We start from the raw sequence: 14,536 nt of genomic DNA, 5'->3' as shown, positions 1-14,536 counted from the left end.
TGGTTGTTGTTCTTGTACATGTTCAGGTGCAGCTGGACGCTGACTGGTTGCTCTGGCTTTCTCTCCTGCAGGGTTATGGTTTCCCAGTGTCACAGCTGTTTGACATGCTGCTGGAGATGAGGGAGCAGTACGGAGAGATCCTGCTCAAGAGATGGAACCTCACCTTCAGGTACTGATGACGGAGAGACGAGCAAACCGTCGCCGTTCGAGTGGCAGAATCAGAAAGTTGATTGGGAAAGTGAGGTCGTATAGGTGAAAAGTTTGTTTTTCAGAAGTTGAGGACATGTTACAGAATGAGTGCTGCAGTGACCTTCCCCTCTCTAGTCATAAGGTCACGAGGGCGCAGCAAGATTGTGGGACCACCACACACACACTCACACCGCAGTGTTGGTTTGTGGGAAACTTCCTTGTCCTGGTTTTGAAGTTTTACGAGCAGCCAGAGAGAGGAAGTGTTTTAAAGCAAACGTCCGGAACATTCTCTACCCTTCAGAATGGGTAGTACCCTCACAAGATTGTGTTCATTTATATATGTGTGTGTATGTGCGTGCGTGTGTGTGTGTCTGATTGGGCTTACATGCCATTGTTTCACCATCGCTTTTGTCCAATGACACCAGTGGGACTTGGAGCGAGAACGGACAAACAAACACACACTCTCTCTCTCCTCCTCGCGCACACACACACACGCACAAGCACACACACACACATGCATACACAAACACACACTGGGGAAGCCACAGGAATGTTGTGTTGTATTGTTGGAGAGGGAGCGCTCTCCGGTTCACGGCCTCTCCATGGAACGTTGGAACGTCCGAACTCTGGAGCGCCAACAAGAAGTGGGGGTGGTGAAAGAGGGGAGGGTGGTAAGAAAACCTCAAGCATTAGAATGACCCCCAATGGGATGATTGTGTGTGTGTGTGTGTGTGTGGTTTTTTTTCTGTGTCTGTGTGAGAGAGGCCGATGGCATCTTAGTCACTTCTGTCGACCCCTCTGAATTATTCACCTGGGGTTATTTTGTTCTGTCTCCTCTTCAGGCAGGTGTTGGACCAGGACAACTACAGTCCGATACCAGTCTCAACAGAGCAGGAGTACAGACACTACACTTCCCAATTTCCCTTGCAAGACCCTGAACTGGAAAAGGTAGAGAGTGACCGCATAAAAGTGAAGGAGAGAGCAGATAACAACTTGATCAGGGCTAAGGTCACAGGCATTCACTGTTGGTTTTCAGTCTTGCCACTTTTACGTGCAGAGATTTCTCCAGATTCTCTGAATAATGATAATAATATTATATAATAACATAATAATTGATTTAATGATAATATGGATTGTAGATGGTGGAGTCCCCTACATTCAATTGCAGTTTTGTGTTGAGAAATATTAAACTGTTTTTTTTTTTATCGTTCCACATCTTTCCCAGTCTTTTGTTGCACCTGTCCCAACCTCTTTGAAATATGTTGCAGGCATCAAATTTAGAATTAGTATATTTTTTAAATAAGAAAGTTTATTAGTTTGAAAATTAAATATCTAGTCTTTGTACTGCATTCAATTGACGGCAAATCAATAAGGATTAGAAAATCAATGCATTCCGTTTTTATTCACATTTTATACAACCCCCCAACTTTTTTGGAATTGGAGGTTGTAGAATCTCATAAGAAGTCACGTCTGGATTTGTGTGAGGTCATTTGTGTGCAAAATATGAAGTAAACATTCAAATAAAATCTCACTTAATCCCTGTATTTTTTGCTCTATTTCCTCTAGCTTCCCTTCCCAAAGAAGCTTCCCTTCTCTGAGTTTGTGCCAAAAGTCTACTGCCAGCTCAAAGAGTTCATCTATGCTTGTCTGAAATACTCTGAAGATCTGCATCTCAGGTACGCTCACACATAAAACTTGTGCTTTTTGTTCATCCTCTTGTCACAGACATCCATCGGTCTACGACTACCACTGCAGCAGCTACAATCCATGTAGTATGTGGTGTGGCATCTAGAGCTGCAACCAATGATTATTTTTATCATCCATTAATGTGCTAATTATTTTCACCATTAATTGATTAATTGTAGCCTAAAAAATATTGAAAAATGCCCATCCCAATTGCTCAGAGCCCAGTGATGTCTTCAGATTGCTTCTTTTGTCAACCAACAGTCCAAAACTCCTCATAAATGACAAAGAAGAGCAGCAAATCCTCACATTTAAGAATCTGTAACCAGCAAGTGTTTGACATCGTTTGCTTAAGAAATTACTGAAATGCTTAACTGATTATCAGAATAGTTGTAAACATTTTTTATTTTGATTGACTAATTGTTGCAGCTCTGAAGATATCAATTGAAACACTGTTGGAATTGGTATCACTTGAGAAGAACTGGAATTGGTACTCATATTGCAGTTTTTTAATTGATACCCAGTCCTATGTAGCACTGCCAGGATTTGATCTTGAGTGGGCAAGTGTTTTGCCCCTGTGCCCCATAATGTTTGCTTTCCCCCCAAAACACTTCTTCTACATCTTTTTTGCCCTTTTCCCGCTCTCACAACTATTCAGGTACAGCAGACTTTCCTCTGTCGATTCTTTCCATTTTGACCAGGGATCTTTGTCTCATTAGATTTGGCCCACATGAAGACACACACATGCACACGCGCGCGCACACACACACACACACCACAACTCAGCAATCAAGCCCAGCTTCTGTTCCATGTTCTGTCGAGGTTAAACAGTAACCTTCCGTGTGTGTGTGTGTATTGGTTACGGTTGATGGAAGAATTAACTAAAACAATGCAGCTACTTTTCTGCTGAGGAGACGAGCAATCAGGAAACGACTTCCGCTGTCCAGAAGGATTCCACAGGGCTGGGGTTCAGCCAGACACACACAAATACACACATACACACACACACACATGCTGATCAACATATATGGAGACACGGGCTCATATATGTGCACATAAACAACCACAGGAAACTTGAACTGCGTGTGTAAACTTCCAAGATCCAAAGAAGCCAACACTGAGCTGTAACACTCTCATACACATTTTACAGCAAAACACACACTGTGAATCCTTCTGTCCGTTGTGTGTTATTAGTGTCAAGCTCTGATTTGGTTGGTAGTCTCAAACAAAATAGCATTTTCTTTTATTCAGACTCACTTCCCCGGGGGTCTGTGGGGTTTTTATTGAGCGAATTTGCATCCAATTCCTGCATGTTTGATGGTGTTTCTCCATGGGCTTGATGTAAAATAGTGTGTGCCTATATATACATATGCTCATGTGTCTGTTTGAGCATGTGTACTTGTGTAGATGCACATGTATTTCTGTTCATATGTGCATCTGTGTGTTTGTGTGTAGTAGTGTGTTGCTTCTCCGTGGGGGCTGGGAACCAGGGAGGTACCATTGATCCGTGACCGGCGGAAGAAAGAGAGACGGAGGCAGGAGGAGGAGTGATTGGAAAAAAAACGTTTTCTAATCAAAGGGACGGAATTGGCATAATAGGAAAAAAAGGAGAAGGGATGAAAAGACAGACACAAACTATCAGTCTGTGTGTATTCAGACATGGTGACCCAGCTGGTGCAACCACCGGAAATCCACCAAATTTAATCAAGCTTGCATTTCAAACTGGAAAAGCTGGTCACAGTAACAAATTAATCCTGCCACGAAGTCCAAGAATCCAGCTTGCTGTGCAACCCCCTTCTTTTTACATTGAATATTAGCATGCAAGTCTGTGTAAAAAATGATTTAAGTCGTGGATAGATGAAATATTTTGAAGCCTGTCCCACGGGCTACCAAGCCTTTAAATCTGGTAGCAAAATTGCATTTTTGGTGACCCAATGTAAACTTTTGTAAAACCCAAGTGTGACCCAACCATGATGTCATGATGTTTGTTGACTGTTGCTTTTAAGCTCAGCGTTATGGGGTTGCCATTTTTTTTTTGCAGCCTGCCTAGTTGCAGTCTTTCTCATATTACAACTAAACAGTGCACTAAAATATGTTTCTGAAAAACACAATGACAACGCAAAGACAATTCTTGATCCATATTTGATCAGCACTGTCTAGTTTTGCAGTTTTGTGAACCTTGTATGTTGACACTTGTCAGTCCCAAAGTAGCCACAGCCTAGAGTATACCCTGCTTTATCATCTATTTTAAATAGGCCAATAATCTTTTATTGACGTCATACAACAAGTGAGAAGTAGAGTAATTTTTCCATAAGGATACATACGATTAGGCCGTTTTTACAGCCAGAGGCGTTGCCCCCTGCTGGCCTTTAGAAAGAATGCAGGTTTAAGGTACTAATGTATTTGCTTTACTTTTCAGACCCGCAACCATTTAGTATACATTCTATGGTAAAAACAATAGGGAAAAGATAATTGAATGCAGCTCAACACAGCCCTCCTTAACGAGACACTTGTGTTGTCTGCTTTTTCCATAAATTGTGGTGTTGTGTTTCCTGGAGGCATTTCTTCTGATGGAAAAACGAGCTAAACTTCTCAGCTAGTTGAGGGAACTGGCAGCACACACCACACTACATTTCATTCTCAAATGTGTTATATTTTAGCCATTTAAACTCCTGCTTCCAACACAACTAAATCTTAATTGCTGTTTTATTTGGTCCACCTTTTTGGTTTCTGTTTCTTTTGTAAAGATCACATTGGCAGTTTGAGTAGGTTTGGTAAACTCAGATCAGTAACCCTGGCATACAGTGACTAGCCAGACATTAGTAGACTGTTTTCACAGAATGTTTAACTAAAAGGAGCAAAGGAATTGTATTTCCAAACTTGGTGGCCACTGGGACTATCTGGTGGCCACAGAGTAACTTTATGGGCCATGGTTGATGCAGAACCATGTACGTGTTTTCTGTCCTTATCATATTGTCAAGACTCTAAAACAAAAAATACACAGTAAATTAAAAGCAGAACTGGAAATCTACAAGAAAACACCCACAAAATCACAGTCATGAAAAAGACAATTAAACACACAACTGTCTAACTCAAACCTTAAAGAAGACTTTTCTTTACAACAAATGCATGTGTGCGTTCAGACATGACAAAATTAGGTAGTGTCTGCACCATTGGTGTGGAAAAGTTGTAAAGTAGAAAGGCTGCTTCTGACTGATTTGTTAGATTGCTTAAACAAACTCTGAAATCATCTGTCTGAACTAACTAAAATGTCCAGACAGATGTTTTTTTGTGTGTGTTTTTCTCTCTGATCTCTTGCTGACCAGACAGAACTAATCGCTCTTCTCAATCAGAGTAATGACTCCACTATTTGACCTGGCTTGAATTCTGTGGTCCTGCACACCCGGCTATCTGGTTACCACGGCGGCACGCCTTCCTGCGCGCTTCAAACACACACAGACGCACAAGTCCGGAAACAGACGGGGTGATGGAGCAGGATTGTGGTCATTGATCCTTCTGACCTCTGACCTTAACCTCCGTTTGCAAGTCTGATTTGGAAGAAAGAGAGTGTGCATGAGTGTATATATGTGTGTGTACTTTTCTACATCAAGTGTACATAATGTGCATGACTTTTTTTTACATCTACATGTGTATTTTTATTGTCATGTAAATGTGTGTCTGTGCGTGGGTCTACATGTTTTTAGTCATTTTAGCATCATGGCTCTAGGGATGGCAGTATCTGTCTGTTGGTCAGTCGGTTCACCACTTTGGCCCAGATTGAAATATCTCAACAACTACTCAATGGATCGCCATGAAATTTGGCAAAGATATCCATAGTTCCCTGATGACAACTCCTAATTACTTCAGTGATCCCCTTTTTGTCCTGTGGTGCCACTAAGAGGTCAAATATCTCAACATCTACTTGATTGACTTTCATGGTTCCCAGAGGATGAATACTTCTGACTTTGGTGATTATCAGACTTTGCAGTGCAGCCATGAGGTTGACATTTATGCTTTTGAATGAAATGTCTTGTCAACTAATGGTATGATTGGCATGAAATGGATAAAAGTAAATATTTTGTTTATATTAATTCACATATTGCATATTAATTTTTTGTTCATATGTAAATTGTTATATAGTATTAGGATCCAACCATCTGTTTCTGTCCAAGTAGAGTGACCTGGATTAGTTAGAGAGGTTATTTATAAGAATTAACTCTGATTAAAAAGTCATGAAAACTATAGATTCAGAACATACCCTACCCTAAGGCTAAGGTTAGCCTTAGTAGCATCCATGTTTTTTTTCACATGGAACTAAAAAGCTCATGAATCCATGCCTCAGTATATTATAGTGTTACAAAGGTATAAGAAGTGTTCATTTGAGGAAAAACGTCTCTAAAGGACAAAATATATTCAGACCAGTTGTTTGGAGTCGTCCCTAAGAACATAGTAATCTACATCCAGTAATACTTCATCTGAACATGACTGGCAGGTTCAGTTGCATTTTATTTTGACTATCGTGGCTCAAGAAACAAAGACATCACTCTAAATTTGACAAAGACCTGAGTGTTGGTTTGGCAGAGGCTACGGTGATGAAGGCCGCTCAGCTCTGTGATGTTTCAGGAGAAACAGCAGATGAGGTGATGCTGGCATTAAAACTTGTGGGAGAGACATCAACCTGTAGCCCAGAAGTAGAACAAGTGTGTTCTGGAAAATCAGGAAGGTGAAAACATGCAAAATCATGCCACAGAGATGCCCATGAGCCACACACTCAACCCCAAACTTCGGCCCTGCATTAGACGACTGTGGGTGTGAATGTGTCGAACTGTGAATATGAAGCGGGGTGTCGCTGAGAAAGAGCATGCCTGCTCACCCAGCCTGGTTGAGGTAAAGACTGGAAAGAAAACAGAGGCAACTGTGGATGAAAGTGAAAATGCTTCTTGGCCACAATCTCCACACAAGCGAAGACAATCAAACAATTCAAAATCAAATTGCATATGTCGAGCTTGAGTGGGCTGTTCGATCACAAACACTTCCACATTTCACCAGTAGAGATCCAGCCACTGAGGATTATGAGCCAAAGTGCTTTAAAAGCTGGTCTGATGTTGCCCGGTTCCCAGTTCAAACATGCAACCTGTTTTAATGCTTTGTTTTCAATGTGCTGCTTCGAAAAGAATCCAAAATGTTTTGAATAACATTTATTTTCAACTGAATTAAACTATCAGTTGTCAGAAATGACTTGATAAACTATAAAGTTATGAACATTTTTATACCTCTATGCAACTGTGGTCCATGGCTGGAGACATTATGTTTTCAGGTTGTTGGTCCATCCATCCCATTCTTGTGAAAGTGATATCTCAAGAGCACTTGACCAGAATTTCTTTAAACTTGGCACAAATGTCCACATAGACTCAATGATGAACTGATTAGATTTTTGTCATTAAAGGTCAAAGGGTAATGTTACTGTTACCTCACGTCCATCCCATTCTTATGTAACACGACAACCCAGGAACGCCCTGAGCGTATTCCTTCAAATTTTCTAAATACCTTTTATTAAATTCCTCAAACATCTTCACTGCATGTGTTTATATGAGTCTGGACAGACATGGATGTAAGCTGCAACTTGACTGGTTGGCCGTGGTTTACAGTCGCCAGGTATTCATTCTAGTTTTTTTGTTTTGTTTTTTTTGTTTTAAATTGATGTTGAATTTCGAGCTTTAACACTGTTCCACCACATTGTAATCATAAAACACGTGTTGACCTATTTAAGATGAGTGGCTGCCTCAAACATGGTAGTTCTTAAGCTGAATTGATTAGCATGTTCATATTTTTATGAAGCTAGATCTGGCTCCAGTTTGTGTAATGTTTTGGATACATAACCCCATCATGTTGTGCTGCTGCACTGAAGACACACTCTATGTTTTGTGATGTTTCAGTCACATCAGTGGAGCAGCTGGTGAGTTGAACCGCAGTGACATTTAGTGTCAGAGCTGCTGTTTCAGTGACAAATGACGTAGAGAATCGTGCTAAGGAGCCATTTGAGGGTGATAGAGAAATATGAGTGGAACTCTTATTTGCCTGCCATTATACAGACGCACACAGACACACACAAACGCAGAGCAAACACACACTCACAGCAACTACACACAAGGATGTACGCAGAGTGTACTTGGCTGGCAAATTGATGACCACAGTTGATTTCTGTTGTATGTGGGCACAGTTAGTCAGCACTGTCACTCACTTACATAAGGACATATTGTGTGTGTGTGTGTTTGTTCCTTAACAGTGTCCAGAGCGTGTTTGGTGGTTCAGTACGTGCATACCTGTGGCTTCCTGGCTCTGTGCACTCTAACCTCTTGCTGTTTTCGCTGCTGGCTTGTCTTTTTTTTTTATTATTGTCATTGTTATTGCTCTTTGTGTATTTTTAGGAAATACCTTTGAATGTCTCCATCCATTCCTCACTGTGCTGCTGTAAACATGCCTGCACTGAAGGCATTTGGCTTCCCTTTGACAGCACCGACCACCGCGCATTTATTGTGACTGATGGCAGCATAAATATAATGAAATTCAATCCAACTCCTGCAGTGTGTCTATATTTGTGTGTGTGAGTTCACTAGCAAACATTGACTTTTTGCCACTCACGCACACACACACCGTTTTTGTCCACTCGGCACTTCTGCCGCTCCAGGAATTTTTCCCCCCTCCTCCAAATTGTCGGAACGTTTTTAGGATTCCTCCACTTCTTTGGAAGCTGAATGAGTTTGGAATTCCAGCTCTCGTTCCCCCTCAGGCGACACGGTGTGTGTGTGCGTGAGTGTGTGTGTTTAGGTTGAATTCCAGGCACAGATAATTTACTGATTTGGTTGGAATGTGTTTGTTACCCACAGGGCGCTGGAATTGAAGACACAAAAAAACACATGTATTAAAACACACTGAACACATTCTTCTTCTTCTTCATCCCGCAGCAGGAGAAAGTGGATGCTTTTGTTTCTGCTGATTATTATTGTGTTTGACCTCTTCTGGCCTAAAAACACAAAGTGCACAACCCTCATGGGTTTATAAGACAAAAATACAGTTGCAGTGTTCAAACATTTAACTTTGAATACAAAATTAAAGTCCATTCTATAATTCAGACTTAAACAGAATATTCTGCCGTCTCTCCCAAGCTTGGCAAATAAATTCTGCTACGAAAAAGGTTTCCTTTCTAAAGCACAACTCAAGCTTGTCATACTCATTCAGCCAAAAAAGTCACCATAAATAAAAGACATTTTAGCAAAAAGTACATCCCTTAAGTCCTCAGAGGCAGGACAGCAAAACAAAAAAAAATGAACCTCACTCTCAATTTCACTGAGCTCACACAATAAACAGAGTCTGTTCTCCTCTGGAGTGGCATTAAACCTACCAGTCTCGAGGGCCAGTGATAATATTCCTGGATGAACGTATCCGTACACATAACAATCTTTGTCTTTTCTTCAAGTTATACCTCAGGAAAGGTGATAAACTTAATTGATTTTTGTATATATACATTATGAATTTCATCCCTGCAACGTGTGATACATCACCTTTTCTTTTAACAACACTTAGAAAGTGTTCGGAAACAGAGAACACCAATTGTCGAAGTTTTGAAATCGTTATTCGTTATTCTCATTTTTCATTGATGTAAAACTTCAGGTGCTCAACAGTCCAGGGTCGCTGTTGTTGTATTTTGTGCTTCATAATCCACCACACATTGTCAGTGGGAGACGGGTCTGGACTGCAGGCAGGTCAGTGTAGTACCTGAACTTTGTAGAACCATTTGTAGATGCAGCAACAACGGTTTTCCAAAGAGTTCCTGAGCCCTTGTAGTATCCTTTATACAATTATGTTGGCTTTTAATGCAGTGCCCCTGAAGGGTCAAAGGTCACAGGCATTCAGTGTTTGAAAAGGATTTGCAAATCATTATATTTGGTTTTTATTTACATTTTACACAGCTGTAACACAGTTATATAACATGTTTTTTTTTTTTTGTTTTGCATTTTTCCCCTTTTGACTTTGTGTGTCTCTTCTTACCTTCTCTGTTTTTTATTCTGTTTCCCAACATTCTTCTATCTCTGTGTTTAACCTTACGTTGGAGTCAAACAGCATCTGGACTCAAACAGGCCTCAGTTCATCTTTTTGTGCAGCTTCCAGGAGCCAGTTATTAACCAGGGGAGAGAAAGAAATGCACGCTGCCATGAAAAACCTCACTAGACTCCCCAAATTGTGCAGAAATTTGTCTGGGTTTCTTCACCAAACATCACCCACATTTCAAACATAACAAAATCGATAGTATGTCAGAGATTTTGTAAGTGGGTCTGATTAGCGCCATCAAACATTTGTTTTAACTGGAAATTTGAGCTCATTTCAAACCTAAAAGCCTGCTGGCTTTCTTTAAGCCTTGTTGGCTGTGCAGAGGTGGTAATTTTACGACCATTTAAAGTCTGCTGAGGACAGGGGTTGGTAATATTAGAGGTCATTGTTTTGCAAGTCCCAACTTAGTCTCAATTTAGCACTCAAGAACCAAGTCCTGAACTTTTGAGTTTCAAGTCCTAAACAAGTCATAATGAGCCTGTCACTAAATTTCATGCCAGCGGAGCCTAGACTTAATCAAAGGCCTTCAAATGTTGAACGAAGTTGTATGTTGTTGCGTCTCCGTCTGTAATTGTCGACGTTTTGCATACTGCAGTTAATTTTTTCTTGACCACAGCATAGTTTCTGGTATCAGCTCTGTAATGTAGCATTAGTTCTTCCTCGTTCTCTCCTGCAACTTGATTGGATGCTGTTAAATTGGTTCAAAGTTGATCCAGGGAATTAAGTGTTTGACTCGTTGAGACTGAATAACATTAAGATGAGTTGATTCAGGAAATTAACTGAGATTGTGGAGATCTTGACCATAGAGATCTCTGTTTTTTCTCCAAGATAATGGAACTAAATGGCGCTTAACTTGAAAAAAAAAAAGAAGAAAATTGCAAAACCAGTGTCCCTTTACAGAAATCACAACCCAGGTACTCAAGTTTATTCACAAACCTTGTTGTGAGCAGTTGCATGTAGGAACTATTTTCTTTCTGCTGGGGAAAAAATAGTTCTGGTGGATTCTACTGCAGAAAGAAACTGTTGACATGAAAGACAGTGGATTATTTTGAGCTACCAGGTCATGATTTTTGGAAAGAGACACTGGTTTTGAATTTTTAAAATTGACTTTTGGTGCTTGGAGCAACACAGGGCTTGTGCCATACAGTCCAGTTATATTGGAGAGAAGGCAGACGCCTCTATGGCTGATATCTCCAAAACTCTGCAACTCACACTGAAACGGTATAGATGAATAAATAGCTCTACAGTCCAGTGGAATCATGTATTTTTTGATTTTCAGGTGAGCTTTCCCTGTAAAGTCTAAGTTGAGTTGCAACAAGTCTTTTTTGATTTTGCCAAAAACTAAAATCATCAAAGAGCAAAGCCTCTGTACATCTGAGGATCGACATGTGACAATGTTTTGTGACTTGAGTCTGACTCAAGTTCACACCTCTGGTGAGAAATAGGTCTAAAAAAAAGTCTGTGATTAAAGTATTATATTAATTATGGTGTCATTTTTTGGATCTGTTCAGTATGAATTTGCCTTTTTTGTGATTTTAGGTTAATTATTTTCAAGCTGCAGTTTTATCAGGATCTCTATGCCAGTATTAGACTTTTAACGAGCCTGACAGCTCATAACATGGTAATGCATTCATTTGAATTGGCCGACATTTAGACTTTTTCCAAATGGAGAGATTCACAGTCTGAGAAATTCACTTAAACTGTTTGTCCTGGCTGTCAGACGCAGCAGCCCTCTGCAAGGAATGGAAGAAATCTTTTCTGCACAGTCACTGATTCTCCGCTGTTCTCTTTTTTTGCGTGTGTGTCTGTGTGTGTCCTCAGTTCCACGGAGGTAGATGATATGATCCGCAAGTCGACAAATCTCTTGTTGACCAGAACCCTCAGCCACTGTCTGCAGTACGCCATTAAGAAGAAGAATGTCGGGCTGGCAGAGGTACTGTGTGTGTGTGGGTGTGTGTAATGTGTAAAGAAAAAAAAAAAAAACTCCTGATAATCTCTCTCAGAGGGAACGAGCTAATGTTGTTTGCAAAACTTCAGTGTGACTCCGTTGCTCAAAATGGTCATTCTCAACCGTTTCCAGCTCATTTACTCTGACAAAAACAGACATTTCCCCTCTTCAACCTGTTGTTGTTGTTATTGTTGTCATAACTGTGCAGAACGATGAACTGTGATACCAAGTGGTGATTTTTACTTTCCACTTCCACATGCTGTTTGTTTCCATGCTCGATGATCAGCCTGGAGACCAAACATCAGTAATTCTCAAAAACAGGATGCAACGATATGAGAGGGTGTTATGGAAAATTTAACATGCCTGCAGACTTTATTAAACACGTTCAATTTATAGTCAGAAACTCTGCTGAATTTCAACATAATGAGCAGAATACCGAGACAAATGTTGAAATGGAAGCTTATGATGCAAAAACCAGTAAAACCAACTGTAATTAGTTTCTTGACACTTGTTTATGTCACACATATTTGCTCTATGAAGTTCTTTTGTTTCATATTATTATCTTTTTCAGACCAAAAGGTCAGGTATCATAATACCTCATAATTGCTTTTCACTCACTGAGTTTTTTTTTTTTTTTTTTTCAAAGATCATACTGACAAGATAAATAGATGGAGTACATTTATTGATGTAATGTTAATTGGCTATGTGTCATTTCTAAATTTGTTTGCTGTTTGATTTATCAATACCTTTTTCCATCACTGAGTAACACAGGCAGAGTCAGGTTTGGGGTTAATTCATTTGTGAATGTCATTGCTTCTCTTAAAGCACTCAGCGACACCCTGGAGTAACTTGTCACCACATTATAATACATTATAACAGTAATTATAAAGCTTCCTAATTATAATACAAGATGATCCTCGCCAAAAAAGTAACTGACCAGCACTAACGAGATATTAATGATACTTGACCATATAAGCAATTATAAAAAAATTTACAATGTGTTACAATTATTGTCATTACACATGATGAATATTTGAATCATTGAAAGTGTAATTATGCAGTGTCATAAGCCAATTATAACACATTCTAAGTATGTTAAGTGTACACTCTAGACTTTGGCTTCATAGAACGTGTAAATAAACTGGTTCATTTTTATTGTCCTTTGTTTACATCCAGTTGGTGCAGGTGATCATAAACACCACGCACCTGGAGCAGAGCTGCCACTTTCTGGAGGAGTTCATATCAAACATCACAAATGTTCCACCTGACACAGTAAACGCTACCAAGCTGTACGGGACTTCAACTTTCAAGGTACACCCAAGAAACTCCTTCTCTTCTTCTGTCCTTTCTATAGTTTCTTTTTTCCCCATATTAGTTTCCCTTTCTTTTCTCTACGAATTTTTCTGCCCTCACATTTTTCTGTCTTTTTTTTATCCTGGCATGTAAAACAAACACCCCACACACCTTTTTTTTGATTTGTGTCCTCTTGCAGGACGCTCGTCACGCAGCCGAGGCGGAGATCTACACCAGCTTGAACGCCAAGATCGACCAGTTCCTGCAGCTGGCTGACTACGATTGGATGGCCGGAGTCCAGGGAGGAGGGACTCTGGACCCCAGCGATTACCTGATTGACCTGATCGCTTTTCTGAAGAGCACCTTCAGCGTCTTCACCAACCTGCCTGTTAGTACTCACACACACATACACACACATGTAGAGTCAATACATAATAATAATAACAATTAAAATTTGATTTATACAGCACTTTTCAAAACAGTTACAAAGTGCTTTACATGGGAAGATTAAGATAAATACAAAGAATGATACCGAATAAAATTCCCAATAAGAGAATGAGATTAAAAAAAGGTTAAATAGAAAAATAGAATATAACATAGAACTAAAGTAAAGCAAAGTTATAGTAATATGTAAGCCAGCTGAAAAAAAAGATAAGATTTTTATTGATAATTATATTTCTGTGTAATATCTTGTCGTTCTTATGGTGGAAACTATAATAACTCTACACCATATACATACTTGGTGTGTGTGTGTGTGTGTGTGTGTGTGTGTGTGTGTGTGTGTGTGTGTGTGTGTGTGTGTGTGTGTGTGTGTGTGTGTGCGTGTGTTATATAAGCTCACTCACCAGTCTCTCTGCATGTTAGCGTGAGACATCACAGGGCAGGACAATCTGCTTTAGTTCGTTAGAGTATCAGCTTGTTACGGGTTAGATCGTTAACATGGGGCCCGTTAAGCTCATTAAAGGGTGAGCTGGTCGGGTCGGCAGCACCAGATTAGACAGCGGCTCAGGCTATTGACTCTACAGCCCGTCTGTAATGACATTATAGACTCCATCATGATGTTATAATGCACCACGAACAGTATAGAATGGATTTTAGAGCGTAGACAAGTAATGATCAAAATTTTTCATAGTTATGATTCAGAAACAAAAACATCAACTCTCTGACAGCACATTAAGCATGTTAAGTAGTTCCAATTATAATAACCATTATAAATGAAACATTTCCTTTGTATTAGGCCACAGTGGTAATATTCAAGATTATGAATTATGGAATTTGCATTTGATCAAATTTGATACCTTTTAAAATAAATAT

At 39.8% G+C, this 14,536-nt stretch overlaps 1 protein-coding gene across 2 annotated transcripts in view; it reads left to right on the top strand.

Moving 5' to 3' along the window:
- Window positions 1-14,536, top strand: part of exoc6b (exocyst complex component 6B) — a 116,855-nt gene that overhangs the window by 49,896 nt on the left and 52,423 nt on the right. For both annotated transcript variants that reach the window (XM_084712533.1, XM_084712532.1), the window contains exons 13-18: window positions 72-169; window positions 1,032-1,137; window positions 1,756-1,865; window positions 11,803-11,914; window positions 13,106-13,240; window positions 13,422-13,610. In XM_084712533.1, the coding sequence (XP_084568659.1) occupies window positions 72-169; window positions 1,032-1,137; window positions 1,756-1,865; window positions 11,803-11,914; window positions 13,106-13,240; window positions 13,422-13,610 (750 nt within the window). The remainder of the gene's footprint in view (window positions 1-71; window positions 170-1,031; window positions 1,138-1,755; window positions 1,866-11,802; window positions 11,915-13,105; window positions 13,241-13,421; window positions 13,611-14,536) is intronic.

This window comes from Lutjanus erythropterus, chromosome 23 (assembly GCF_056507025.1).
Source record: "Lutjanus erythropterus isolate fLutEry1 chromosome 23, fLutEry1.hap2, whole genome shotgun sequence".
NCBI classification, from domain to species: Eukaryota; Metazoa; Chordata; class Actinopteri; order Lutjaniformes; family Lutjanidae; genus Lutjanus; species Lutjanus erythropterus.
Note: the sequence above shows the minus strand (reverse complement) of the source record. Positions and strands in the feature narration are given on the sequence as shown.